This window comes from Bombina bombina, chromosome 3 (genome assembly GCF_027579735.1).
Source record: "Bombina bombina isolate aBomBom1 chromosome 3, aBomBom1.pri, whole genome shotgun sequence".
NCBI classification, from domain to species: Eukaryota; Metazoa; Chordata; class Amphibia; order Anura; family Bombinatoridae; genus Bombina; species Bombina bombina.
Genome location: NC_069501.1, coordinates 177047068 through 177074809, shown reverse-complemented (window position 1 = coordinate 177074809; position 27742 = coordinate 177047068). Strand labels below are relative to the sequence as shown.

The following is a 27742-nucleotide window of genomic DNA, read 5'->3' as shown; positions in this document are numbered from 1 at the left end:
GCCGTTTGCCCGCCTACATCTCAGACCGCTGCAACTCTGCATGCTCAGTCAGTGGAATGGGGATTACACAGATTTGTCCCCTCTACTAAATCTGGATCAAGAGACCAGGGATTCTTTTCTCTGGTGGCTATCTCGGGTCCATCTGTCCAAGGGTATGACCTTCCGCAGGCCAGATTGGATAATAGTAACGACAGATGCCAGCCTTCTGGGCTGGGGTGCAGTCTGGAACTCCCTGAAAGCTCAGGGCTTGTGGACTCAGGAGGAGACACTCCTTCCTATAAACATTCTGGAACTAAGAGCGATATTCAATGCTCTTCAGGCTTGGCCTCAGCTAGCTGCGGTCAGGTTCATCAGATTTCAGTCGGACAATATCACGACTGTAGCCTACATCAACCATCAAGGGGGAACAAGGAGTTCCCTAGCAATGTTGGAGGTTTCAAAAATAATTCTATGTGCAGAGGTTCACTCTTGCCATCTATCAGCTATCCATATCCCAGGTGTAGAGAACTGGGAGGCAGATTTTCTAAGTCGACAGACTTTTCATCCGGGGGAGTGGGAACTCCATCCAGAGGTTTTTGCACAGATGATTCAACTTTGGGGCAAACCAGAACTGGATCTCATGTGGTCTCGTCAGAACGCCAAGCTTCCTTGTTATGGATCCAGGTCCAGGGATCCCAAGGCAGCGCTGATAGATGCTCTAGCAGCGCCTTGGTCTTTCAACCTGGCTTATGTGTTTCCACCATTTCCTCTGCTCCCTCGTCTGATTGCCAAGATGAAGCAGGAGAGAGCTTCGGTTATTTTGATAGCTCCTGCGTGGCCACGCAGGACTTGGTATGCAGATCTGGTGGACATGTCATCCCTTCCACCATGGACTCTACCGCTGAGGCAGGACCTTCTACTTCAGGGTCCTTTCAACCATCCAAATCTAATTTCTCTGCGTCTGACTGCTTGGAGATTGAACGCTTGATTTTATCAAAACGTGGTTTCTCCGAGTCGGTCATTGATACCTTACTTCAGGCTCGAAAGCTGTCACCAGGAAAATCTATCATAAGATATGGTGTAAATATCTTCATTGGTTTGAATCCAAGGGATACTCATGGAGTAAAGTCAGGATTCCCAGGATATTATCTTTTCTCCAAGAAGTATTGGAGAAGGGATGTCAGCTAGTTCCTTAAAGGGACAGATTTCTGCTCTGTCTATTCTTTTGCACAAGCGTCTGGCGGATGTTCCAGACGTTCAGGCGTTTTGTCACGCTTTAGTTAGAATCAAGCCTGTGTTTAAACCTGTTGCTCCGCCTTGGAGTTTAAATTTAGTTCTTAAAGTTCTTCAAGGGGTTCCGTTTGAACCTCTGCATTCCATAGATATCAAGCTTTTATCTTGGAAAGTTCTGTTTCTGGTAGCTATCTCTTCGGCTCGAAGAGTTTCAGAGTTATCTGCCTTGCAGTGTGATTCCCCTTATCTGATCTTCCATGCAGATAAGGTAGTTTTGCGTACCCAACCTGGGTTTCTTCCTAAGGTGGTATCTAATAAGAATATCAATCAGGAGATTGTTGTTCCGTCACTGTGTCCTAATCCTTCTTCAAAGAAAGAACGTCTTTTACACAATCTTGACGTGGTTCGTGCTTTAAAGTTTTATTTACAAGCTACTAAAGACTTTCGTCAAACATCTTCATTGTTTGTTGTCTACTCTGGACAGAGGAAAGGCCAAAAAGCTTCAGCAACTTCTCTTTCTGAAAGAATGAGCTGAAAGAATTACAGCTCATTCCACTAGAGCGGAGGCTTCCACATGGGCTTTTAAAAATGATGCTTCTGTTGAACAGATTTGTAAGGCGGCGACTTGGTCTTCGCTTCATACTTTTTCTAAATTCTACAAATTTGATACTTTTTCTTCTTCAGAGGCTATTTTTGGACGAAAGGTCTTACAGGCAGTGGTGCCTTCCGTTTAAGGACCTGCCATGTCCCTCCCTTCATCCGTGTCCTATAGCTTTGGTATTGGTATCCCACAAGTAATGGATGAATCCGTGGACTGGATACACCTTACAAGAGAAAACAAAATTTATGCTTACCAGATAAATTTATTTCTCTTGTGGTGTATCCAGTCCACGGCCCGCCCTGTCATAAGGCAGGTGTTTTTTATTTTTAAACTACAGTCACCACTGCACCCTATAGTTTCTCCTTTCTCTTGCTTGTCTTCGGTCGAATGACTGGAGGTGGCAGTTAGGGGAGGAGCTATATAGACAGCTCTGCTGTGGGTGATCCTCTTGCAGCTTCCTGTTGGGAAGGAGAATATCCCACAAGTAATGGATGAATCCGTGGACTGGATACACCACAAGAGAAATAAATTTATCAGGTAAGCATAAATTTTGTTTTCTAAAAGTTATTGAAAATGATGATAACAACAGAAAAATGTAATACAAGTATTTGTTCCAAAGGAATCGCTAGAAAAATAACCTCTCTCTCGTGAAAGCAAATATTTTCTGTCACAATTAGTTTTCTTGCATAATTGTGTTTCCTTTCATAAAGGTCATCTTCATTGCAATGAGCCGGATATTCACCGATCAAGATGGCTGAAACAAACACTGGCATCCTTTGTACCAACCACACAGATCCACAGCATTTCCACCTCTGAGCTTGATGGAAGGTTAATAGGAAAGTTCTATTCCAAATCCTATGACAAGGTTTGTATACTTTTGCCGACTGCACATGCACACAATAGGTAATTATTCAGCCCATCTGCACTTCCACTGATAACCTGAATTGCCATTATTTTCCACTAGAGCAGAGTATTCTGGGTAAGCAAAAGAAAATGAGCGCAACCATGCTCCACCCTTTTTACCTCAAATATCCATTTTTTTAATTATGTTATGCTTAAAAGCTGCATAATACAGCACTGACTAGCATGATGGATATACTCATTTGCCTATCAAATCAGTACAAATGCAATTTAATATTAAAGGGAAACTGAACCCAAATTTTTTCTTTCATGATTCAGATACAGCATGCAATTTTAAGCAACTTTCTAATTTACTCCTATTGTCAATTTTTCTTTGTTCTCTTGCTATCTTTTTTTTTGAAAAAGAAGGCATCTAAGTGAAGGAGCCAGCAAATTTTTGGTTCAGACCATGGACAGCACTTGTTTATTGGTGCTGTCTAATCAGCAAGGACAACCCAGGCTGTTCACCAAAAATGGGCCTGCATCTAAACTTACATTCTTTCTTTTCAAATAAACATAACAAGAGAATAAAGAAAATTTGATAATAGGAGTAAATTAGAAAGTTGCTTAAAATTGCATGCTCTGTCTGAATCACGAAAGAAAATCACGAAAATTTGGGTTCAGTGTCCTTTTAAATAGATGTTATTTTTAATGTGATTTAATAAATAAAAAGTTACATGTACTATTATATTATTTATATAATGAAGCTTACTATGGGCTAGATTACTGTTGTGCGCAAACGATAAGGGGGTTATTACTCAGCTTGCTTCCTCGCCTGCAAAATTTGAAGACAGTAACCGACAGCAAGGATATACTGTTCCGATCAGCCAATAGAATGCAAGCTCAATCTGATTGGCTGATTGGATCAGCCAATCGGATTGAACTTGATTCTGATTGGCTGATTCCATCAGCCAATCAGAATATTCCTACCTTAATTCCGATTGGCTGATAGAATCCTATCAGCCAATCGGAATTCGAGGGACGCCATCTTGGATGACGTCATTTAAAGGAACCGTCATTCGTCGTTCAGTCGTCGGCCAGGATGGATGTTCCGCGGTGGAGGTCTTCAGGATGCTGCCGCTTCGCTCCGGATGGATGCCGCTTGGATGAAGACTTCAATCGGATGGAAGACCTCTTCTGGCCCGCTTGGATGAAGACTTCAGCCGGATCATGGACCTCTTCAGCCCCCCGCTTGGGCTTGGATCAGGACATCGGAGGAGCTCTTCTGGACCGATCGGTGAAGCTGGTATGGTGAAGACAAGGTAGGATGATCTTCAGGGGCTTAGTGTTAGGTTTATTTAAGGGGGGTTTGGGTTAGATTAGGGGTATGTGGGTGGTGGGTTGTAATGTTGGGGGGGGTATTGTATGTTTTTTTTTACAGACAAAAGAGCTGAATTTCTTGGGTCATGCCCCGCAAAGGGCCCTGTTCAGGGCTGGTAAGGTAAAAGAGCTTTGAACTTTAGTAATTTAGATTAGGGTAGGGCTTTTTTATTATTTTGGGGGGCTTTGTTATTTTATTAGGGGGCTTAGAGTAGGTGTAATTAGTTTAAAATTGTTGTAATATTTTTCTTATGTTTGTAAATAATTTTTTATTTTTTGTAACTTAGTTCTTTTTTATTTTTTGTACTTTAGCTAGTTTATTTAATTGTATTTCTTTGTAGCAATTGTATTTAATTAATTTATTGATAGTGTAGTGTTGGGTTAATTGTAGGTAATTGTAGGTAGTTTATTTAATTAATTTATTGATAGTCTAGTTTTAGGTTTATTTGTAACTTAGGTTAGGATTTCTTTTACAGGTAAATTTGTAATTATTTTAACTATTTTAGCTATTAAATAGTTCTTAACTATTTAATAGCTATTGTACCTGGTTAAAATAAATACAAAGTTACCTGTAAAATAAATATAAATCCTAAAATAGCTATAATATAATTATAATTTATATTGTAGCTATATTTGGATTTATTTTACAGGTAAGTATTTAGCTTTAAATTGGAATAATTTATTTCATAAGAGTTAATTAATTTCGTTAGATTTAAATTATATTTAATTTAGGGGGGTTTTAGTATTAGGGTTAGACTTAGCTTTAGGGGTTAATACATTTATTAGAATAGCGGCGAGATTCGGTCGGCAGATTAGGGGTTAATAATTGAAGTTAGGTGTCGGCGATGTTAGGGAGGGCAGATTAGGGGTTAATACTATTTATGATAGGGTTAGTGAGGCGGATTAGGGGTTAATAACTTTATTATAGTAGCGGTCCGGTCGGCAGATTAGGGGTTAATAAGTGTAGGCAGGTGGAGGCGACGTTGTGGGGGGCAGATTAGGGGTTAATAAATATAATATAGGGGTCGGCGGTGTTAGGGGCAGCAGATTAGGGGTACATAGGGATAATGTAAGTAGCGGCGGTTTACGGAGCGGAAGATTAGGGGTTAATAATAATATGCAGGGGTCAGCGATAGCGGGGGCGGCAGATTAGGGGTTAATAAGTGTAAGGTTAGGGGTGTTTAGACTCGGGGTACATGTTAGAGTGTTAAGTGCAGACGTAGGAAGGGTTACCGCATAGCAAACAATGGGGCTGCGTTAGGAGCTGAACGCGGCTTTTTTGCAGGTGTTTGGTTTTTTTTCAGCTCAAACAGCCCCATTGTTTCCTATGGGGGAATCGTGCACGAGCACGTTTTTGAGGCTGGCCGCGTCCGTAAGCAACTCTGGTATCGAGAGTTGAAGCTGCGTTAAAAATGCTCTACGCTCCTTTTTTGGAGCCTAACGCAGCCTTTATGTGGACTCTCGATACCAGAGTTATTTTTATGGTGCGGCCAGAAAAAAGCCGGCGTTAGTTTTTCGGGTCGTTACTGACAAAACTCCAAATCTAGGCCTAAGTTCTCAAAGTGATACAAATGGTGTTGTTCCGGTCTGTGATTTAACCGAGGACTGCTATATGCAACATTGTTTCTTTTCCTCTCCTTATTGCAAATTGCAAATGTCAATTGGATATAAATAAGAGAACTGTTGCAGTTTGGCTGTTTGGAAGCTATGTGAGCGTGTTTTAACACTAAGTGCTCACTTAAATTTTGCTCTTGGTTCACGGATTTAAAGGGACATAAGGCTCTTTACTTTGAATGTTGCTGTAACTGTTGTCATTTATTGTATGTTATCACATGCTTTTTGCACTTGTGAGGGGTTAGGGGAGTCTGTTTAACGACTGACATTAAGATTGAATAAACGCTTTTTCTTGAATGAGGATTTAAGTGTGCAACCTTGTCATTCTTTGACACCCACGTATATTTGTGGTTGTCTTCTCTCTTTTCTCTTTTGCAAATTTAAGTATATGACTGTCTGCACCTAGAATAAATCCTGGGATAAGTGTGCACACAATCGTTGTTATGTATAGATATATATTGTACCAAAATACCATAAGATATATATAGAAATATGCATTTATGAATAAATAGAACATATTCGTCTATGTGAACATTGGAATGTGAAATATTAATATTTCATGTCAAGTTATCGCACTTGAGAAAATGTGATCAGGTTTGTAAGGATGTTAAGTTTTTCCCACTATTCACACTCCATTGAAATTCATGGGGGGAATACGTTAACTGGGACACAATATTTGGACTTTGGCTTTCTCTTGTTAAGTGTAGTCAGTCCACGGGTCATCCATTACTTATGGAATATATCTCTTCCTAACAGGAAGCTGCAAGAGGATCACCCAAGCAGAGCTACTATATAGCTCCTCCCCTCACATGTCATATTCAGTCATTCTCTTGTAGCCTAACTAAAGATAGGTCGCTGTGAGAGGTCTGTGGTGTTTTTTAACTTAGTTTATTTCTACAATCAAAAGTTTGTTATTTTAAATGGCACCGGAGTGTGCTGTTTGTTCTCAGGCAGCATTAGAAGAAGAATCTGCCTGCGTTTTCTATGATCTTAGCAGACGTAACTAAGATCCACTGGCTGTTCTCATCTGAGGAGTGAGGTAACTTCAGAAAAGGGGAATAGCATGCAGGGCCCCCCTGCAAATGAGGTATGTGCAGTAAATTATTTTTCTGAGGAATGGAATTGACTGAGAAAATACTGCTGATACCAATGTAAAGTAAGTTCAGCCTTAAATGCAGTGATAGCGACTGGTATTAGGCTGATGAGTGTGTGTACACTGAATGTATTTTTCTAAGGAATGGAATTGACTCTGAAAATACTGTTAATACTGAAATAATGTATGAGCCTTAACTGCAGTAAAAGCGACTTGTAGCAGGCTTATTAATAACAATTCATAACTTTTCAAATGTATGTTTAAAACGTTTACTGGCATGTTAATCGTTTTTTGTGAGGTACTTGGTGATAAAACTTATTGGGGCATTATTTTTACCACATGGCCATCTTTGTTTTCTGCATAGAAACAGTTATCTGAGCTTCCCCACTGTTGTAATATGAGTGGGAGGGGCCTATTTTAGCGCTTTTTTTGCGCAGTAAAAATTCAGTCACAATCTGTCTACTTCATCCTCCATGATCCAGATCGTCTCTAGAGAGCTCAGGGGTCTTCAAAATTCATTTTGAGGGAGGTAATCAGTCACAGCAGACCTGTGACAGTGTGTTTTGACTGTGATAAAAACGTTAATTATTAAATTGTTATCCGTTTTTGGGTATTAAGGGGTTAATCATCCATTTGCTGGTGGGTGCAATCCTTTGCTAACTTAATACATTTACTGTGAAAAATTGGTTGCTATAACTATTATGGTTCATTGTTATTTCAACTGTGACAGCTTTTTGTGCTTCTTAAAGGCACAGTAGCGTTTTTTATATTGCTTGTAAATTTATTTAGACAGGGATTATGGACTCAGGAGGAGAAACTCCTCCCAATAAATATTCTGGAATTAAGAGCAATATTCAATGCTCTCCTAGCTTGGCCTCAGTTAGCAACTCTGAGGTTCATCAGATTTCAGTCGGACAACATCACGACTGTGGCTTACATCAATCATCAAGGGGGAACCAGAAGTTCCCTAGCGATGTTGGAAGTCTCAAAGATAATTCGCTGGGCAGAGTCTCACTCTTGCCACCTGTCAGCGATTTACATCCCAGGCGTGGAGAACTGGGAGGCGGATTTTCTAAGTCGCCAGACTTTTCATCCGGGGGAGTGGGAACTTCATCCGGAGGTCTTTGCTCAACTGATTCATCGTTGGGGCAAACCAGATCTGGATCTCATGGCGTCTCGTCAGAACGCCAAGCTTCCTTGTTACGGATCCAGGTCCAGGGACCCGGGAGCGGTGCTGATAGATGCTCTGACAGCCCCTTGGGTCTTCAACATGGCTTATGTGTTTCCACCATTCCCGATGCTTCCTCGTTTGATTGCCAAGATCAAACAGGAGAGAGCTTCGGTGATTCTGATAGCGCCTGCGTGGCCACGCAGGACCTGGTATGCAGACCTAGTGGACATGTCGTCCTGTCCACCGTGGTCTCTGCCTCTGAGACAGGACCTTCTAATTCAGGGTCCTTTCAACCATCCAAATCTAATTTCTCTGAGGCTGACTGCATGGAGATTGAACGCTTGATTCTATCAAAGCGTGGCTTCTCGGAGTCGGTTATTGATACCTTAATACAGGCTAGGAAGCCTGTTACCAGAAAAATTTACCATAAGATATGGCGTAAATATTTATATTGGTGCGAATCCAAGAGTTACTCATGGAGTAAGGTTAGGATTCCTAGGATATTGTCCTTTCTACAAGAGGGTTTAGAAAAGGGCTTATCTGCTAGTTCGTTAAAGGGACAGATTTCTGCTCTGTCTATTCTTCTACACAAACGTCTGGCTGAAGTTCCAGACGTTCAGGCTTTTTTTGTCAGGCTTTAGCTAGGATTAAGCCTGTGTTTAAGACTGTTGCTCCGCCGTGGAGCTTAAACTTAGTTCTTAACGTTCTTCAAGGCGTTCCATTTGAACCCCTTCATTCCATTGATATCAAGCTGTTATCCTGGAAGGTTCTGTTTTTGATGGCTATTTCCTCGGCTCGAAGAGTCTCTGAGTTATCTGCCTTACATTGTGATTCTCCTTATCTGATTTTTCATTCAGACAAGGTAGTTCTGCGTACCAAACCTGGGTTCTTACCTAAGGTAGTTACTAACAGGAATATCAATCAAGAGATTGTTGTTCCATCACTGTGTCCTAACCCTTCTTCAAAGAAGGAACGACTTTTGCATAATCTGGACGTAGTCCGTGCCCTGAAGTTCTATTTGCAGGCAACTAAAGATTTTCGTCAAACTTCTTCCCTGTTTGTCGTTTACTCTGGACAGAGAAGAGGTCAAAAGGCTTCGACTACCTCTCTCTCTTTTTGGCTTCGTAGCATAGTACGTTTAGCCTATGAGACTGCTGGACAGCAGCCTCCTGAAAGGATTACAGCTCATTCTACTAGAGCTGTGGCTTCCACCTGGGCCTTTAAAAATGAGGCCTCTGTTGAACAGATTTGCAAGGCTGCGACTTGGTCTTCGCTTCACACCTTTTCAAAATTTTACAAATTTGACACTTTTGCTTCTTCGGAGGCTATTTTTGGGAGAATGGTACTTCAGGCAGTGGTTCCTTCTGTTTAATGTTCCTGCCTTGTCCCTCCCTTCATCCATGTACTTTAGCTTTGGTATTGGTATTCCATAAGTAATGGATGACCCGTGGACTGACTACACTTAACAAGAGAAAACATAATTTATGCTTACCTGATAAATTTATTTCTCTTGTGTAGTCAGTCCACGGCCCGCCCTGTCTTTAAGGCAGATCTAAATTTTAATTAAACTCCAGTCACCACTGCACCCTATGGTTTCTCCTTTCTCGTCTGCTTTGGTCGAATGACTGAATATGACATGTGAGGGGGAGGAGCTATATAGCAGCTCTGCTTGGGTGATCCTCTTGCAGCTTCCTGTTAGGAAGAGATATATTCCATAAGTAATGGATGACCCGTGGACTGACTACACTACAAGAGAAATAAATTTATCAGGTAAGCATAAATTATGTTTTTTGCGCTTGAGTGAAAACTTTTTACTTTCAACTTGTAATACGTGTACAAAAAGCCAAAGTCTAGCAGAGTGGTAACGATAAATAGCGCACCACTCGTAATTAGCTCTATATATTTTTGTAACTATATCTAAAAAATAGGACTTATACTTTTTGTTTTAATTCTAAGGTTTTAGTAGATGCTCCTTGTTCCAATGATAGAAGTTGGCTTTTTACATCAGATTCGAAGCAGAGCACTGCACGAATATCCCAGCGGAAGATGCTTCCTTTGTTGCAAATAGAATTACTCAGGTATTACGGTAATTATTGAATAAGTAAAAACACTTTTTATTTTACACACATTTTTGGTCCTCTTTCTTCTTTTAATGTAATATTACTTCAAAAAAATGAAATACAAGTCTAGATGTTCTCTTTATTGGGAACAAGATTACTGTTTTTCATAGTGGGATAAATCACTAAGTGAAATTTTTAATCACAAGATTTGTAGAGATACATTTGCTAGACCAGTTCACTAGAAACATTCTTCCTATGGTTTTTGCTTGCTTCTGTCCTTCAGATAAGTTTGGATATGGAATGCTTACTGGAAAAAAAAGTACTTTCTGAGCTGGATAATATCCCTTTCTAGACTAAAGAGCATATATACTGTGCCTGCCAAATAAAGGAAAAGAACACCAATCAGTAGGAAGTGGTATCATTTTACTAGAACTGAGTTAGATGAGTCAAGAATCTTACCATCAAATAAAGTGATATGCATTCCATATTAATATAGACATATTATTGGGCAATTTACTGTCTTTTGAAGGATTTAAAGGAAACTAGTAGGCAGAGCAAGGGGGGCAGGCTTAAGAGGCTAGGGAGCTTTGTGAAAATATGTGTGCAAATTTCACATATAGAAAATAACATACTGAAATTCCATACCTAAATAAACCTTTCTAAATGAGTAACATCCCAGCATTGTCAAAAAATAAAAATTCTTATATTCTAAGTACATTAAAATCATACTGTTATTATGCTCAAATAGTGTCCTGCTGTAGAGTCCGATCCGTCCTTCCAGAAAGCAGTTGTCTGTCAGTCTCTGCATTTTAACCAATAAAAGTTCACTTCCTCATTAGCCGTATCACACTGGAGAATTCACTCAGCATACTGGGCATTAGCTATTTTATTACGTTGCTAATATGGGCGGTATTCTTGTCAATTTATTTGTCAAGATTGTGTCTCATTGGGCATTAGATTTCCTAATTGAGTGACAGCTCTTTGCCGTCTAATAGCATCTGATAGTGCTGTTACAGTGCAACTGAGAACAATGACAATTTATGATTTTTTTAAATTAAAACTGTGCTGCATAGATCGGGGTTTTTTAGCCAAAAAAAAAATTATTTCAGAAGATAAAGGTTTTCTATTCTCCAGCATTACCCTATTACTTATCACATATATATGGTCACTAAGGCAATAATAAGTATTTGCATTCCCCCCTTCCCCTTACCTCCCCTCTCTGCAATCTAGAAATGCTGACAAGCTACAGAAATCTTATAGGTAATAAATTAGCTGCACACACAGACTCACCGGGAGATGAAAGTTTCATTCTCTGCTCTGTAAATAACTGTGCAGAGTGTATAGGGTTAAATGCACAGAGCAGAGAGTGAAACTTTTATCTGCCTGTGAGTCTGTGTGCAGCTAATTTATTACCTATATGATCTGTGTAGCTTGGCATTTCTAGGCTGGGGAGGGAAGGGGAGTAGGGGATCTGCAAATACATAGCACAGCTACATAACCAAGTGATGAGCTATGCAAGTAACCGCCCCTTAGCCCAGCCCCTCCTGCAGACATGATCATACACAGTGATGCCAAGCCTGGAACTACGTGAGCATTACTGTTACGTAGCCGATGTATGGCTAAAACTGCTGATATGTGCGTACGATTGCACTTATTGGATTATTGTCGCTTAATTCTGGGGGGCTTGGGTTAGGTATTTATCTTAACAGGTAAATTAAAATGGAACCGTATATTACATTTAATTGATGTCTATGGCAAAGTAGTATTACATTAAACCCGCAGTATGATAGAAAAAAAAATACAAGTTTTCTTTCCTTTTAAGAGTATAGATTTACCCCTCAGGAAAAACACTGAGTATAGATGTACTTCTTAAGAAAAACATTGAGTATAGTTACACCCCTCAAGAAAAACACAGAGTATACATGTACCCCTTTAGAAAACACTGAGTATACATACACCCCTCCAGAAAAACATTGAGTATAGATGAACCACTTAAGAAAAACACTGAGTATAGATATACCCCTCAAGAAAAACACTGAGTATAGATATACCCCTCAAGAAAAACATTGAGTATAGTTACACCCCTCAAGAAAAACACGGAGTATACATGTACCCCTTAAGAAAACACTGAGTATAGATGCACCCCTCAAGAAAAACACTGAGTATACATACACCCCTCCAGAAAAACATTGAGTATAGTTACACCCCTCAAGAAAAACACAGAGTATACATGTACCCCTTAAGAAAACACTGAGTATACGTACACCCCTCCAGAAAAACATTGAGTATAGATGAACCACTTAAGAAAAACACTGAGTATAGATATACCCCTCAAGAAAAACACTGAGTATAGATACACCCCTCAAGAAAAACACTGAGTATAGATGTACCCCTTAAGAAAACACTGAGTATAGATGCACCCCTCAAGAAAACATTGAGTATAGATGCACCCCTCAAGAAAACACTGAGTATAGATGCACCCCTCAAGAAAAACATTGAGTATAGATGAACCACTCAAAAAAATACTGAGTATAGCTGTACAATTATAGATGTACTCCTTAAGAAAAACACTGAGTATACATGTACCCTTCAAGAAAAACACTGAGTATGTATGCATCCCTAAAGAAAAACACTGCGTATAGATGCACCCCTCAAAAAACACTGTGTATAGCTGGACCCCTCAAAAAACACTGAGTATAGTTACACCCCTCAAGAAAAACACTGAGTATAGATGCAGCCCTCAAGAAAAACACTGAGTATAGATGCACCCCTCAAGAAAAACACTGAGTATAGATGCACCCCTCAAGAAAAACACTGAGTATAGATGCAGCCCTCAAGAAAAACACTGAGTATACATACACCCCTCAAGAAAAACTGAGTATAGCTGTACCATTCAAGAAAAAAAAGTTTATGCCTACCTGATAAATTAATTTATTTCATGGTGGTGAGAGTCCATGATCCATTCCTCCTAGGAATAACTCTTCCCTGCCACTAGGAGGAGGAAATGATTCCCAAACCCCAAGAGCTCTATTAAACCCCTCCCACCTTACTGGAATCTAGTCTGATGTATAGACAAGCAAAAAAGGTAGGGAAATAATTAAGAGCCATAAAATAGAATCACAGAAAAAAGATGTGCAAAAAGAAATAAACAATAACAGGGTGGGGTCTCATGGACTCTCGCCACTATGAAAGAAATTAATTTATCAGGTAAGCATAACTTGCTTTCTTTCATACAGACAGTGAGAGTCCACGATCCATTATTCCTGGGAACTAATACACAAGCTGTGGAGTCCAGGAGTAATGAGAAATAAGGGCAGTATATAAAGAACATACTTTTTCACAGAGAAACTAAATTCACAGCCTAAAAAAAGAACCCAAAGAAAAAACTGGATAGAACTTTATTTTTTTGCAATTAAAAATAACCAACAGGCAAAACAACAAATTTAACCTGAGATAACTGCCTGAAGAACTTTCCTACCAAAGTCTGCTTCAGAAGAAGCAAAAACAAAAAAATGGTAGAATTTAGTAAAAGTATGCAAAGAAGACCAGGTAGCGACCTTACAAATTTGGTAAACTGATGCCTCATTCTTAAAAGCCCAAGAAATGGCATCTGATCTGGTAGAATGAGCAGTAATCCATTTAGGTGGAAGACAACCTGTCTCCAATTAAGCCTTATGGATCAAAAGTTTCAACCAAGAAGCCAAAGAAATGCCAGAAGCTTTATTCCCTTTCCTGGAACCCAAAAAGTGAACAAACAAACTAGGAGTTTGTCTGAAATCCTTAGTTGCATCTGCATAATATTGCAATGTCCTTACAACATCCAAGTTATAAATAAGCCTCTCTGAAGAATTCTTGGGATTAGGACATAAAGAAGGGACAACAATTTCCCGACTTATATTATCTGTAGACGCCACCTTAGCCAAAAAGTCAAATTTGTTCCTCAAAACTGCCTTATCCTGATGAAAAATAAGATGAGGATCACATGAAAGAGCAGATAACTCAGAGACTCTTATAGTAGAAGAGAGAGCAAAATGAAACAAAACCTTCTAAGAAAGAAGCTGAATACCCATCTTATTCATAGGTTTAAATGGAGGAGCCTGCAAAACCAAATTTAGATTCCAAGAAGGAGATATTTGATTACAGGCTTAAAGGAACAGGAAACCCAAACTTTTTTTTTTTTTTAATGATTTGGATAGAACATACAGTTTTAAACAACTTTCCAATTTACTTCTATTATCAATTTTGCTTCATTCTTTTGTTATCCTTTGCTGAAGGAACAGTATTGCACTACTGGGCAGCTAGCTGAACACATCTAGTCAGCCAATAACATGAGACAAATGTGTGCAGGCACCAATCAGCTGCTAGCTCCTACTAGTGTAGGATATGTGCATATTCTTTTTCAACAAGGGATACCAAGAGAACAAAGCACATTTGAAAATAGAAGTGAATTTAAAAGTGTCTTAACATTACATGCTCTGGCCCCAAGTTATCAAGGTCTGTCGGACCTGATCCGACAGTGCGGATCAGGTCCGACAGACCTCGCTGAATACGGCGAGCAATACGTATTGCACCATCAGCTGCTGGTGCAACGCCGCCCCCTGCACACTCGCGGCCAATGGGCCGCCAGCAGGGGGGTGTAAATCAACTCGATCGTACTCGAGTAGGCAGACAGGTTATGGAGCAGCGGTCTTTGTGACCGCTGTTTCATAACTGCTGTTTCTGGCGAGCCTGCAGGCTCGCCAGAAACACGGGACATCAAGCTCCATTCGGGGCTTGATAAATATGCCCCTCTATCTGAATCATGCACGTTTTATTTTAACTTTCCTATGCCTTTAATTTTGTCCAAACCTTAAACAAAAACATGAATGTCAGGAGCGTTAGCAATCAGGGAATGCATCTCATGTGTCTATTCAGGCAATTGACTATGTCCCACCACATAAAAGAGGAGGGGACAGGGTACATAAATTGGATTACAAAGAGGCTCAATGGATTTATCTGTTGAATATTAGATCCCCCTAAGGTATCAACAAAGAAAGCGATGTAAACCTTTTTATTTAAAGACGTATCAGAATTTAATAAATATACAACATCACAAATAGTCTTGTGCTAAAATACAACCTAAGAGTAAGAAGAGTCTAAAACGTAAAATTTAAAATATAAAATGTGAGAGGTAAAAACATTAAAGGATAAGACATGATTTGAACATTAACTCTTGTAAATAGATGTAATGATATATCTGCTACATCCTATCCCTCTTATTACTCCCTTATCCAGCTAAATATGTAAGTTTCAGTACGCTTACTCAAGTGATAACAAGTTAATTTTTTGAGCAAGCTGTTAGGTATTTAAATTGCATTAAAGTGCGGTTCATTTCCAAAAAGACATGAAGGGGTTAACTTTTGATTTTACAATTAGAATATGTTATTTCCTTTAAATAGAGGTCTCAGCAGTGGCAAAACTCAGCAGTGATCAAGTGTGGTGGAGCCACACGAAACATGTCTGCAGTTGACGTTCTGTGACCCTGGAATGTCAGCTTTGAGCTACGGCTCTTTATGTTTTTAAGTGTCTCCAATAAATCTTTTGTTTTATATTCCTACGTGACCCCTGCTGTATAATTTCATATTTACCCTTACTTTTGGAGTGGATTGGTCTGAAGCCCGGAAGTCTTTGTCAGCATTAGCAATCTTCTTGTGGACCAAAACTAAAAGAGCATAAATGTCACCCCTTAAAGAACTGGCAGATAAAGCTTTATCTAAATCATCCTACAAGAATTGCAAAATCCAAGGAATTCTAAAAGAATGCCAGGACAAAACATGATTCATACACCAAGAAATAAAGGCCCTCCACACCCTCTGATAAATCTTCCTGGTCACAGGCTTATGGGCCTGTATCAAAGTCTCAGTAACAGAATCAGAAAAACCTCTCTGCGTAAGAACTGACCATGCAATATCCATGTCATCCTTTTTAGAGACTTGAGATCTGGATGGTAAAACAGACCTTGATACAGAAGGTCTGGGCGCATAGGAAGTGGCCAAGGTGGGAAACTGGACATCTGAAGCAGAACTGCATACCAATCTCTGTAAGACCAAGCTAGAGCAAACAGAATTACTGATGCCTCCTCTTGCCTGATTTTGACAATCACTCTGGGTAGTAGAACCAGAGGAGGAAAAACATAGGCTAGTCGAAATGAACGAAGAGCATCCACAAACTCTGCTTGAGGATCCCTGGAAGTCAAAACACTTCCTTCATCACTACTGTAATATTGTTTGTCTGAACTCAGAGCTAAGAACTCCCTTTTCAACAGAGGCCAACACTAAAGGGCTCTGAAAATTCCAGGTCTAGAACAAAGAGCTCTTGTCTAAGGAACCAGCAAACTCTTTGAAAAAATTATTTTCCAACCATGTTGTTGACAAAACAACAACAGTCTGTTGGTGTGAGATGCAGCTAAATGTAAAGATGGAGTCTTAACCAGAATATCATCCAGGTAAGGAAACACTGCAATACCCTGAGTTGTGATCACAGACAGATTTGAGAATATTCTGGTAGCTGTAGCCAGACCAAATGGTAGAGCAACAAACTGAAAGTGCTTGTCTAGAAAGGCAAACCTTAGAAACTGATAATGTTCCCTGTGAATAGGAACATGAAGGTAAGCATCCTTTAAATATATTGTGGACGTAAACTGAACTTGTTGAACAAAAGGCAGAATAGCCTTTCTTTTGAAATTAGGAACAGGAACTATCAATCCCATAGATTCTAGATCTGAAACCGACTGGAAAAATTTGAACCTTCATTGTTTTTTTGGATCATTGGACAGAATAAACCTTCCCCTTGGAGGCCATGTCCTGAAACGTATTCATTAACCCTGCAAGAATATATTTAAAACTCAGGGACCCTGAACAGACTGAAACAAAGCTTCATCAAAAAGATGCAACTTGTCCCTTACCAAAGCCTCTGGAACAGGGACCGTATCTTCACACAGACTTATATGAGGGAGTAGATTTTTTGGACTGCTTAGACCTTTTTCAATTTGAACTTGTTTTCCAGACAGAACCATAGAAACCCTGCTTCTGAGAGGAGGGATCAGATTTATGTGCCCTGTTCTAATAAAAGGGACAAAATATATTATAAGCTTTAGTTTTACCTTACCTCCAGTCACAGTAGAGATAATAGAGTCCAAACCAAAACCAAACAACATCTTTCCCTGGAGAGATAAAAGCCTGGATTTAAAAACCATATCAGCAGACCAAGACTTCAACCATAAAGCCCTTCTAAAGGCATACTTTTAGAATTAATCTTAATGATGTCAAAAACAGCATCACAAATGAAAGCATTAGCACAATTTAGCAACTCCTAAAGGTTTACAAAATCTTCACTAGCAGAGTCTTCAGAAAACTGCCCAGAAAGACTATTTACCCAAATGGGAAAGAAGCAGGAGCCACATCAGCAATAGAAACTGCTGGTCTAAAAAGATAACCTTGTTCAGAAGGATTTTAACTTCCTATCTAAAGAGTCTTTAAAGGAATAATAGTATGTTTAGCCCATCCACTTTAGGAACAGGTTTCCCAAAGTTAATTGTTAGAAGCCGGTAAAGGATACATTTACTTAAACCTTGCAAAAGGATTAAAAAGATGCCTGACTTAGACCATTCCCTGGAGACTATCTTAGAAACAGCATTAGGGATTAGAAAAACCTTGAGATTTAACCATAGGTTTAAAAATTATGTGTAAATGATTTACAGGCTTATCCTTATCTACTGTGTACCCAGTCCAGTCTGAGAGTCTAGTCCCCTTCCGTGTTTTGTATATGTCTAGGGTGATTACATAAGTCTGTGAACCTTGACTTATTCCCAGTTTGTTTGATTGAGAGCTTGCATTTGTATGCTTGTATTAGGGGCCTAGGTTTTGGGAGAGACCTTGACGTGGTACCTGGGCTTGTCCCATTTGTCAAGATGTGGTAACTAACTCTTCCTGTTTTGCTTTTAATGTTAGCTGAAAGCTTGTAAGCGAGTGCTGGACTTTTTCTGTGTGTTGTATTAATTTATTTTGTAATTTTCCCTATGAACCCGGCACTCAGACTTCTCTGGGGTTAACTGCCTATGACTCTGGAGACAGCACAGCTTCCTGAGAGTGCTATTGAGAACCCAGGGCTGAGCATGTTGCAGTGTCATGGGATGTGTACCCAGTCCAGTCTGAGAGTGCAGTCCCCTTCCGTGTTTTGTATATATATATATATATATATATATATATATGTATGTTGTTGGTTGGTGTGTGCACTCTCACCATCTATATACAACTGCCAGGGTGCTATCTATAAAGTGGATAATTTCAAGATCAAATAAGCACTCGCTGGGCTTCAGTCATCAGTGACAACATGCTTTATTCTGTGACGTTTCGGGATAACACACAGTCCCTTCCTCAGACAAACAACAAATAAAAATGGCAGCCTAATAAAGGCTAGTGAAACCCTCCCCAATTGTTGAACCAATGAGACAAATGAAGGTGTGAGGACAGAAGATACCAGACTTCTGATAGGTCTGTGATAATGTAAAAGTACGCCTAATAGGCTAAGGGTAAAAGTGATTATAGTGATAAAATAATGTGAGATAGAATAAACATAATAAACATACAGATAAAATTTAAATTATGTATATGTATTTATTATAATTTTTGGGCTTATAATAGGAGATATTGATCTTCGGCATCTGCACGCCTTTTAGGGATGTTGTTTAGGTGTACACTGATGTTCATTTGATGTGGCCATTTGGACACTGTGCTTGCCGCGATCACATTTGACGATATTGCACTGAAGCTGTCATCGGGTGTAGTTGTGTTTTTATTTGCATTTATGTTCGCTTATTTGTATACGCTGTTGCGGCTTAGTTATGATAGAATGAGTTTTAGACTGATGGGTTCTGACATTTATATCCCAAGTTATATATAACAGCTCATGTTTGGCTATCTGTACTAGGAGGGAAAATTGGATTGGTGGACTAGTGGTATGTGGTTCTTTATTGCCGTTTGATTGGACGTGTCTACGGGCTGGCTTAGTGAGAATCTCATTGGCTGGTTTGCGGTGACATCCTGCCTATCTGAGACTTGGGGCGCGTTCTCTCTACACACACTAGGATTGGTCCCGATGGGGGTGTGTCACTACAGTGGTTTGTATTGGTTGTGAATACCGCTGTTAGATTAGGTTTTGTTTACATATGGTAATATTGGATTTGATCACACTAAAATGTCACGATCGGTTTATCTTGATAATCGCACATCATTTATGACTTGGGACTGCTATTTCTATATACTTTTCATATATTTTTATTTGTATTTTTGCGATGGGGCAATGATGTTAGTTTAAGACACTGACAATATAGCGCTATAGGTTATAGCCACACAAAGGGGGCTGGACCATCAACCGGCTTTAGGCTGGCTCTTTTGGATTCGTTACCGCATTATGGATTATGTATACACGGATCTGATTGGTCAATAAGGCTTTCTTTACATAAGGTTATGTTCCATGTTGATATTTTTACTTTTAGTTCTTTGCATTACCCAGTGACATTGGGTGGACCCAGAATGTGGAGTTTATTTTAAATTTTATCTGTATGTTTATTATGTTTATTCTATCTCACATTATCACATTATTTTATCACTATAATCACTTTTACCCTTAGCCTATTAGGCAAGCTTTTACAGTATCACAGACCTATCAGAAGTCTGGTATCTTCTTTCCTCACACCTTCATTTGTCTCATCGGTTCAACAATTGGGGGAGGGTTTCACTAGCCTTTATTAGGCTGCCATTTTTATTTGTTGTTTGTCTGAGGAAGGGACTGTGTGTTGTCCCGAAACGTCACAGAATAAAGCATGTTGTCACTGATGACTGAAGCCCAGCGAGTGCTTATTTGATCTTGAAATTATATATATATATATATATATATATATATATATATATATATATATATATATATGAGATAAATATATATTTAAATAACACAAGAGGGTTAGTAGGCACCCTATTACTGGAGGAAACCAGTAGAAAGCCATACCAGTGCTTAAACATAAAAGCTGAGGATCTGGAATAGGAGTATAACGACAACCCAAGAGGAGGAGGCAAAGGACAGGTGCCCGCAACACATGCGGAAGGCTTGTGATTTATTCCCAACAGGTAAAAAATATGTCACTACTCCAAATACATCCCTCCAACAAACACTGCACTCTGAGGGGAATGTGCCTCAAATCATTCTGCTGACCCCTCTCATTGAAGAATAACCTTCCCATCTACATTCTTCACCTTCCCAAAGCGGCAGAAGTAGTGGACCGTCGACTCGCACCACCTGTATGAAAGAAAACTGAGTATAGATGTACCCCTCAAGAAAAACACGTATAGATGTACCCAGGGCTGGCTCAAGACATTGTGCTGCCTGGGTCCGAGATCAAAATGACGCCCCCCACCCCCACACACACACACACACACACTTCTACCTATCTAACTCCATCCATAACACTGCAATTAAATTTGAATGCCATTTTAATTAAAACTTGAATGCCACAATGACTATACTATGCACACACAAACACACACATATATATATATATATATATATATATATATATATATATATATATATATAAATAATAGTTTAATGACCTTTATCTCCACATTATCATAAATACACAGCTTTGCAGTTTGACTACCTTTTATTTGATTAACTGTTCACATATACATTTTATGTACCTGCCTCCACCCAAACAGCATAACACTGTCACAGCAGAGACCAGACATCACCCTTTACTAGTCCCTGCCCTCAGGCTGCATATTCTGTCACATGCTAGCCTGGCTGTCAGACAAAATAACAGGAGAAACTTCAGACCAGCATGTCACATGATTCAGAGCAGCAGCAAACATTTCTAGTAGTGTTTGCTACTGATCTGAATCATGTGACATGCCGGTCTGAAGTTCCTCCTGTTATTTTGTTATATTCATTGATTCATGACATCAGCAAATGCAAAATCATTTTGAAAACTGGTGCTTAGGGGAAAATTTACCTACCTTCCATTTCCCAGTCTTCCTATCTCCACTGGGCTAATGGGCTTGGACCTCAGTTCCCTGCACACCCAGCCTAGAGGGGAATAAACGTGCTGCCTGCTGCTGCTTCTGCTTGCTTCCCTCCCGAGTCAGCTGCCCTGCCCCATAGAAAAGTTTAGGCAGCTGAGTGATCACACTTTGTTATTGGGCGGGACTCAGGAGGGAAGCAGCAGCACTGAGCAGAAAATCTGTATGGGAAGTGACTGTGTGTGTCGCTCCTGACCCGCTGCTGTCAGTCCCACCCACTAACCCGGAGTGACCCCACAGAGATAGTCAGATCTCATAGTGTTTCATTGACCAAGGTAGGTTAGGAGCGGCTGTGCCGCTGTCAATATTAAACGGATTCCCCAGAGAGCTGAGAAGACGGTCACAGGAGCGGCAGACAGGAGCTGCAGTCTGACTATAAATGTGATAGTCACTGACTGAAGTGCCGCCCCCTGTCAAGTGCCGCCTGGGTCCATGGGACCCTGTTGGTCCCATTGTTAAGCCGGCCCTGGATGTACCCCTGTCAACAACTCTTCAGGGGGTACATATACATTTTTTGGTGTTTAACTACAGTCTTTGTATTAATGTGGTTTTTATAATATAGCATCCTCGAAATTTGTGTGACTATAGTAATTAGATTTAAAGGGACCATGTATAAATGCAGCAAAAAAGTGTTTATTGTATGTAAAGCTGATATGGGAACACCCTTTAACCACTTTAATGCACATGATGAGCTATTCTCGTCATGCACACTGCAGCCTGTGGGCGCATGACGATCCCTTTTTGTCATGCACGGTGATCACTGATCAAACGCTGTTTTTTTGTCAATCCGCTGCAGGCCGGGGATCGTTAGTGGCTTAGTGGTGGCATGCTGATGACATCACAATGAACACGTGGTGAATTCACAGAGGGGGCAGAACCAGGAACTATAGTGTAGCTGCAAAGGAGCTGGATGGAGGGAGGTTCTTCAATCTCAGCTCCCTTAGCAGCTACAAACCTCATATGAAAGAGAATCATTTTGTGTATGTGCAATATAAAAATATGGTATGACTAGTTTATTTTTTGTTAGACAAGTCCCTCTCTTTTAAATATGTCTGTATAATCAGTTGATCACTGTGGTAACAGTAAACACCTTGCAAGAAAAAAGTGTTTTATTTCTGTATTGCACAATGGTGTCTCTCTAATCTATTTTATAACCCCCAAAAGCCTTAAATGAGCCTACCCTTGATGACAATTTAGTAAGGTGATCACAGTAACAGCAGTGGTCACTTGGACATTTTCATATTATTTACTAAAATCTAAGCAAACATTATACTTTTTTTTTACAGTTTTTGCCGCAGCTATCTAACATGCTCTTAATTAATATGTAATAATGGTATATTGGGAATCTGCTGGGCATGCTGAAAAAAACAATGTATAATTTGTGTGGGTGACATGTGACTTAAAATAGGGTTTTAATCTAAGTAGCAAAAAAAGCTCAGAATTGGCTTAGCATTGTGATGAAAAAAGGCTTAGCAGGGAAGGGTTAAAAGTGACTGGACTCTCTGTCACCGCCACATGTCTTTAGTGTAGCCATTACTGCAGTGTTAAAATTTTTAATTAAAAGTGGATGTTTCTACAGGAAAAGCAGCTATTTCACATGATAAAATAAAAACAAATTCGTTATTTGTAAACAATTTAATACACCCCAGCAGGTAAAATAGATAATTGGAAGCACATTAAAGGAGAGACAATTTTACAGTATTCTGTCCCTTTAAGTACATAGGGTGGTGAGGTGTTAAAGGGATAGTAAACACCTTGATATTTTTATAATTAAATAAAGAGATAGAACCCTTTTAAATCCAGCAACAGACCATATATTTTATAGATAGAAACCACATAACCAAAGTAGTGTAAGTAAAGAGACCCTAGCACAGTATAACATGCCACATAATTTTTATATTGTAAAATTTTTTTTTTCATAAACAACATAATAATATCCCCCCAAAATCAGGAATCTAATTTGTTCATGTATTAAACAACCCGGGTTGTGATGACGACTCATTCAGATCCATTAATAACAATTCCGGTAAATTAATGTCCCATAATTATTCTGTGATACATGAAATGTATATTTTTGTAATCCAAATAGAAGGAAAAAACGTTAATGCAAGTGTCCCACTATGCCAGTAGATCACTCAGGTAATAGCCTTTGATGTGTCAGTTCGTAACCAACTTGCAGGCAAATACTTTTATCACTTCAGTGTCATATATTAATGTGATTGACAGTTTGCCTTCATGTTACCTTGTTTCAGCATAGCTTCAGTGCTTCGTTATTACCTTTAGCGTGAATGGCCATAGTGTGATGATTTATTACCTGCTCGTTCCTTCACATAATATTGGGTTTTACCAAACCGGAACAGATGTCGAGTCACCGGATAATTCCACTTCTCCAAACAAAGGCTCTTAAAGTGCTATGCACGCCTTCGTTGTAGCAATAGGAGATACAGGATTCGTGGCGTGGGGAGATTTCTCAGCGGTGCTCAGCTGATTGCACCGCTGTGTTCAAACAAGCAGCTACGCGCGTTTCACCCGTGCTTACTCCTTGATATTTTTATTTATGTTTAGTTATGCATAATGAAACAACCTTGCAATATACTTTTTTGTAATTTAGCTCTAAAATAGATTTGTCAAATTCTCAGAGCTGGTACCCTGTTTACTTCTCAAGGCTAACCATGTTACATACATGTAACTAATTGGCTTTAACTGATAACAACTGCATAATATTTCACTATATACTGACATTTTGTTTGTGGCTAGCCTTTTTGTCTGCATACTCAATTCCAGATTGACTCCTCCAAATAAGTTAAATGGTGGTGGGTTTCGCTAATAAAAAGTAATTGCAGTAAAAAGAATGTTAAGTTGCTTTAAAAATGTTTAGAACAAGCTGATATGTCATTCTATAGCAAGACAACAGAAATGTGTTGTAATCACAAGGTGATTACTGTCCCTTTTAAAGTAGGAGTGTCTGGGGCAGTTTGGTTTGTGGTGGTTAGATTTGAGGCATCAATTGTAAATCAGGGGATAACACTAATGTAGGAAAAACAATGGTGTCTATGTAATGATAATTTAACCAATACCTTGGATTGTCTACTTTAAAAACAGATTTTTTTGTGTTGTGAGGGCCACTTAAAAGGACAAAATTAAACTTTAATGATTCAGAAAGAGCATGTAATTTTAAACAACTTTCTAATTTACTTCCATTAAGAAAATGTGCACAGTCTTTTTATATTTACATTTTTGAGTCACCATCACCAACTCCTACTGAGCATGTGCAAGAATTAATAGAATATACATATTTGCATTTGTGATTGGCTGAAGGCTGTCACAGGATACAGCAGGAGTGGAAATAGATATAAATTTGAAATTTGTCAGAAAAACTACTACTCATCTGAAGTTTAGACTGTGCTATTGCATTATCTTTTTACCATGCATTTGTTGATTATGCATATATACTGTATTTACTGGTCCTTTAATTTTGATGTGTACAACAAATGCTTTGATAGAACCTTGTTTGTTGCTTTGTAGCAACCCTATTACTAGCTATAATAGCTCTGTTATGATCTTGCCCTTATTTTATCAGAGGCAGTTATTATAATTGCAGAACCATTCATTTCTGACTCACCCTTTATCGCCTTTATACACATATTAGTTGTTTGAACCATTTCCTGTAAACAATATCACATTATGGAATAAGTGCTTATTACTTTTGTCTGTTTTGTTTTTCAGACTTACTGTTGTTGAATTTCCTTAAAACCTAAAGCGGAGTTAGTTGAGCCATAGTGAAACTAAACTCATTTAAATAGCAGCCTATTTAGAATTAGCTACTACTTGATCTGAGCTCTCTTTAAAATATTCTCTTTTTTGTTTAATTATATACAGGTCTGCAGTTGAAGCGCTGCGCTCTGGAGGATCATTGGTGTATTCTACATGCACTCTTTCAAAGGCAGAAAATAGTGACGTGATTTCCAACATCTTGAATTCTTACAATGATATTATACCAGTGGACTTACGTTACATGACCAGATTATTATCAAATGAATTCTTATTTGCACCAGATGTGCCACATGGAATTTTGGTAATTCCAGATAAAAGAAAGTCATGGGGTCCTATGTTTGTAGCGAAATTAATGAAAATATAGTTAATATATTTGTTTTTACGGTTTATCATTTCTATTAAAAACAAAACATAATCTCCTTTTTTCTCTGTAATTTATTCTCTTTCAGACCAGTAGTGGCTGCTCATACCAGTTAGTAATAGCTACTACATATTTTGTATCTGCCATCTTGGATTAGTAGTATATCATACAAATTAACATAGTTATAGCTTGGGGCTTGATTAATTTCCTCGAAATACAGGAGGCAGTCCTACAATGTAGGAACTACAGATGTTGCTTATATTTAATAACAAAAAAAACATAGTTAATGCTAAAAAGTAAGCTGCCAATAAAGCATTAACAAGCCTCTAAAAACATAATTTATGTAAGAACTTACCTGATAAATGAATTTCTTTCATGCTGGCAAGAGTCCACGAGTTGTTACGTATGAGATATACATTCCCACCAGGAGGAGGCAAAGTTTCCCAAACCTCAAAGCCTATAAATACCCCACCCACCAAAAAATATAGGGGCGCCCTTGGGCAAAAGTAGATTAGTTGATAATAATATTATAACAATCTATGATACAATGAATCCAAAACACAAAAACCAGAATGCAATTATCAGGTTACTGGATATAATAAAAATGTTCAAGTCCCGTATGTTTGAGGGGGAGGGTGTGATAAATATAACCCAATAAGAAACAGTTGTCCCAGGTCCAGGCAGCTTTCTGTGGTAGGATCCAAGGCCAAGATCCAAAGTCAGCAATCTGTAGTGGACATAAAGGTACAGAAGCGCTACATGGCCTAGCACTATATATACTCTTGTAAGATGGTATATGAGAAATTTGCACTCACTTTTGGTGAAGCACCCCTCTTGGTGCAAATAGAGCAGGCTGGAATCTAACAGTCACCCAGCAGATTGAGCTCCGGTGTGGCTCGAACTTCAGTGACTCAGGATATGATATCCCAGCATAAGGAACACCAAATATCAGGTGTATGGCAGGAAAAGATGGTATACAGGCAAGAAGTAAGTAGATAACAGAATGCCTAGAGGAATCATGAGTAGAACACCAAGAAATATGTTTTCCAAACTTGTAAAAAATTGTCCTCGATACAGGTTTCCATGCCTGAATCATGGTGTTAATCACTGAGTCAGAAAAACCTCTGTGACTAAGAACTAAGTGTTCAATCTCCACGCCATTAAGTTCAGAGCTTATAGATCTGGATGAAAGAAAGGACCTAGAGACAGAAAATCTAGTCTTAGAGGAATATGCCATGGCGGGCAACTGGACATCCTAGGTAGATCTGCATACCAAATCCTGAGAGGCAAATGCAGGAGCTATCACAATTACAGATGACAGTTTTATTATGATTTTTGAAATCACTCTGGGCAGCAGAACTAGAGGAAATACAAAAGCATAGTGGAATGACCAAGGGACTGCTAAAGCATCCATCATCTCTGCCTAAGGATCCCTGGATCATAGCCAGGTACCTGGAAAGTTTCTTGTTCAAATAGAAGTCACCAGGTCTATATCTGGAAAACAAATCTAATATTTGAACAAATTGAAAGAATACATCCTGATGGAGAGACCACTCCCCAGGATGTAGAGATAAGGTTCATTCTTCAATAGAGGCTAAGCCTGAAGAGCCTTGGAAAGAGCATGGAGTTCCAAGATATAGATCGAGAGCCTTGGTTCCTGAACATTCCTGACTCTTAGTGCAGTCAGAAACCCCCAGACTTCTCCCCAACCTGTAAGACTTGCATCTGTGGAGATCACAGACCAGGTAGGACGAGCAAGTAAGCCCCTTGAAGAATAGAGTGATGGTTAAACCACCAAGTCAGAGAAAGTTGTGTGTATGGATCCAATATCAGTTGTGATATTTGAGTATAGTCCTTGCACCATTGGCACAACATGCAAAGTTGAAGAGGCCTTATATCAAAACGAGCTAAAGGAATTGTGTCCAATGCTGCAATCATTAGGCCTAAAACCTCCATGCACATAGCCACTGAAGGATATGATAGAGACTGAAGGTTTAGACAAGCCGAAACCCATTTCATTTGTCTCTTTTTTGTCAGGGAAAGAGTCATGGACACTAAGTCTATTTGGAAACCCAAATAGGTGACCTTTGTCCGTGGAGTAAAAAAAACTCTTTGTAAGATTGATCCTCCAACCATGATTTTGAAGAAACAACAATACTTGAGTTGTGTGAGATTCTGCTAAATGAAAAGATTGAGCTAGAACCAAGATAATGTCCAATTAAGGAAACACCACAATACTCTGCTCTCTGATTTACAGATAGAAGGGCACTGAGAACCTTTGAAAATATTTTTGGTGCTGTTGCTAGGCCAAAAGGAAGAGCAACTAATCGATAATGCTTTTCTAGAAAAAAGAATCTCACAACCTGAAAATGATCTGGATGAATGTGGATGTGAAGATAAGCATCCTGGAATACTATTATGGTCATATAGTGACCTTGCAGAACAAAAGGCAGAATAGTCCTTATAGTTTCCATTTTGAAGATTGGAATACTCACAAATCTGTTTAGAGTTTTCAGATCCAAAAT

General features: G+C 39.1%; 1 protein-coding gene across 2 annotated transcripts in view; it reads left to right on the top strand.

The window, feature by feature from the left end:
• Window positions 1–25271, top strand: part of NSUN3 (NOP2/Sun RNA methyltransferase 3) — an 85313-nt gene extending 60042 nt beyond the window's left edge. The window contains exons 4-6 of one of the 2 annotated variants that reach the window (XM_053706034.1): window positions 2524–2678; window positions 9868–9989; window positions 24962–25271. In XM_053706034.1, the coding sequence (XP_053562009.1) occupies window positions 2524–2678; window positions 9868–9989; window positions 24962–25220 (536 nt within the window). In that variant the 3' untranslated portion in view covers window positions 25221–25271. Of the gene's footprint in view, window positions 1–2523; window positions 2679–9867; window positions 9998–24961 lie in introns of both variants that reach the window. The other variant, XM_053706035.1, reaches the window with a different exon arrangement.
• The last annotated feature ends 2471 nt before the right edge of the window (window positions 25272–27742 follow it).